The 3,370-nt window shown below is 38.2% G+C and overlaps 1 protein-coding gene across 1 annotated transcript in view; it reads right to left on the bottom strand.

The window, feature by feature from the left end:
- FANCI (Fanconi anemia, complementation group I) overlaps positions 1-3,370 on the bottom strand; it is a 112,420-nt gene that overhangs the window by 67,534 nt on the left and 41,516 nt on the right. Inside the window, 3 exon segments of the mRNA XM_006867126.1 lie at positions 332-446; positions 2,287-2,357; positions 2,810-2,940. Of these exon segments, the coding sequence (XP_006867188.1) occupies positions 332-446; positions 2,287-2,357; positions 2,810-2,940 (317 nt within the window).

Below are 3,370 nucleotides of genomic sequence, written 5' to 3'. Positions count from 1 at the left end.
CCCTGTAAACTTTCACTCAATGCAAAATAAAAACATTTAATTAAAAAAAAAAATTATTAGACATTTTAAATTCTTTTATTTTACACTAAGTTTTCAAAATCCAGCGTACGTTTTGCACCTTTGATACAATTCAATTTGGACCAGGCACATTTCAATCAAGCCTCCTGAGACTAAAGGCTGCCATACTCAGAGCACAGGTTAGCATACGGCGGCTCTGCTGTAATGAGCATTGTCCTAGGACCCTGAGTTTCAGGACCATTTTGATAAGAAGACCAGGATTACACAAAAGCAGCCTGCGTGGCATCAGTGCACACAGGACACGTTATCTTACCTGACTGACACCAATAGACTGGCTACACTGAGAGGATGACAAGCTGCCCAGGACTTTAAAGTTCTTCAGCAGCAGCAAAAACCCAGCGACGGCAGACTTCCGGGTCTCAAGCTGGCTGGCTCAGGAACAGACAGACAAGAAATGAACAAACACTTCTGATTACACAGCACTAATTTTCTGGGCCAGAAAAATCCAGTTAGTTCTACACAAAGAAGAGCAATATAAAGTAATGAAGGACAGTGCAAACCTAATTAACTTTACATTCTTAAATTAAGGCATCACAAAGTACAACTGGTTGAGTGCAAAACTAATGTTCTCCCATGTAAACTATCACTCAATTCATAAGAGCTTTAAATAAATCATCAATCAGGCATCAGCTGTGGACAGCAATCAGCAGTACAGGAATTCAGAGGCTTTTTCACATCTTTCTCCCTCAGAGCAGCTGGTGGGTTCAAATCACCAATCTTTTAGTTAGCAGATGAATGCTTAAGCACTGCACCACCAAGGTACCTTTTTCGTTACCTACTTAACTTCAAGGAGTCCTGGTGTGATGCCCTAGGATGAGCACTCGACCTCAAGGTCGGTTTGAACTACAAGGTTGGCAGTTCAAACTCATCAGCTCCTCCTTGGAAACCCTATACAGGGTTGCTATGAGTCGGAAGCGACTCTGCAGCGCTTAACGACAACTTAACCTCAAGACACAATCTGCACTTTCTTCTAGCCTGTTAATTAGTCTATGTGAGGAATTACAGTAAGAGTGCTGAGGCTCTACAATGGGCTAATAATGCAAAAGTGAGTATTAACAGTCAAGTTAGTTACTGATCTTCACTGTGTCTGAAAGGGAGCATCCGTGCCTGTGTTCCATTCATCCACATTAGAATGCAGCGCATGGTGCCGCGTAGACTCACCATCGAAAAAAATAACCTCTCAATGAGGTTCAATGATTAGTTCAAGTTACAGATGCTACAACATCTAGAATCATGTATATGTTGCCCTCAGCCTATAGTCATGTAGTGAGGAGTAACCAAAAATGACAATTCAAGAACAGAGAAAACAGCATATGGCTACTTACAAGCTGTCCCTTAGGATTCCTAGGTGTGAATTATAATACGTTCAGTGATATTAAAAGCACCAAGTTTGTTTTTTCAATTCCTTTTTTTAGTATTACCCTTAAATGCAGCAAGTTTTCAGTATTTTTAGAAGGTGGTGTGGTGACATTGTGGGTTAATACGCTGGACTGCAAAGTCAGTTTGATTCGCAAGGTTGGCGGTTCAAGGTCACCAGCTGCTCCTTGGAAACTCTATACAGGATTGCTATGAGTTGGAGCCAACTTGATGGCACTTAACAACAACATTATTGCTTCTAGTTAATGTATATTACATACTAAGAAACACAGAAAGAGAGGTCATGAGGCATTGGCTGAATCCCAAACAGAACTCGGGCCTCTTAACAATTTATTCAGCCTACTAGTCATTAGATTACAATTTCAGTGTTCGAGAAAATGAGTTTCTTGAATATATTCTTAATTAAGGTGTTTTCTCCTTCTGAACTGTTGCCAGCTCAGGCTTTAGAGTATTTGGCACTGCAACCTTATTTGGATGATTCTAGGAGTGGTACAGCAGAGACTCTGAGATCAAAAGCTCTTGATGTTACACAGGCCTGTGTCCAGTCCACCACCTACTACCGTGGGGCCTTTGGAAAGACACTTACCTTCTCAAGGTCTAAATGTTCTTATCTGTAAATAGTAATTGGAATCATTCTCACTTTATAAGGGAGCGCTGAGGATTAAATTAGATAGAGCATGTATAGCACTTAGTACAATACTTTGTTTGATAAAAGTGTTACGTAAATTTTCATGAGTGCTGTGAATTGATTGTACTGAGAGAGGGCAAAGGTAACTTTAAGTCCCAGCATTAGAAGAATTCAGTTCCTACAATTCAAGAGATGCTACATACCTGGCAAACATAGCTTTCCGAAGGACGAGTATCAGGGAGTCTCTCATTGCCATGCTGATTTTGAGAAGGGGCTGAAAGAGGATGATTCAGTGGAGAAAAACTGAACAAGTGTATTTATTAGTTTTAACATATTTCACTTGGCTTAGACAATGAACTTTGGTTCTGTTTTATATATCTGTTTCAATCTTGTTTATACTCCAGATGTAGGACAACAGCATACTCTGAAATACTAGACTGAAACTAGTTGTGAATGCCTTTGGAAACCTATTAATTGCCATTAATAATTTTCTAAGAGATTTCCAATTATTGATTTGAAAATGTGTCAAAAGCGAAGAAGTGACATAAAAAGGAGTGAACTAGGTAAACAGTTTAGCACAGGGCTCTGACCCTTTTAACACAAGTTTCATATTTCAGAATCAAAGGGAACAGGATTTCTTAGCCATACGTATAAAGAAGCACATCGGACTCCCTAAGACAGTTAAACCTGTTTTGGCAAGCTACTTAGAGTAGTCAATGGACTTACCTGGACTGCCTTAAGGAGTCCTTGTACAGTTTGGAGGGGCAGAAAGGACAAATAGTCAAAGGTTTCTGTAATTTTAGAAGAACAACTCTGAAGAACTAAAGGTGCATACATGATGATACTTGAAAGCAGGTCTGAAAAACAAGAGTTTCTAATCAGTTGTCTCTAATAACTACAGATATTTTTAATAAAAAGAAAATAAATACGGAGAAAGAAATGGCAAAAGAAAATCTCGTTTCCTTTCTCAACTAAGTATACAGCAACATAAATTTCTACTGATCCTATATACTTTTCCTGTGGTGGGTAACCAGAATTCTTGTACTTTTTAAAATACAAGAGTATAAAATATTAAAATGTCTGAAGAAAGGGAGTAACTCATTACACTGCCTAAATAAATAGTACACAATGTATTCATGTTTCCAAACTAAAATAAAGTCAATAAACAGCTATACATTTTATTATGTACAAGTGTAATATGGACTTTCAGGAATATATAAAAATGTAACATATCTTTAAAAATTTTAACAGCCCTGTGGCTAAATTTTCAGTCAAACCCTGGTGGTT

The sequence above is a fragment of the Chrysochloris asiatica genome, unplaced genomic scaffold, assembly GCF_000296735.1.
Source record: "Chrysochloris asiatica unplaced genomic scaffold, ChrAsi1.0 scaffold00101, whole genome shotgun sequence".
NCBI lineage: Eukaryota > Metazoa > Chordata > Mammalia > Afrosoricida > Chrysochloridae > Chrysochloris > Chrysochloris asiatica.
Note: the sequence above shows the minus strand (reverse complement) of the source record. Positions and strands in the feature narration are given on the sequence as shown.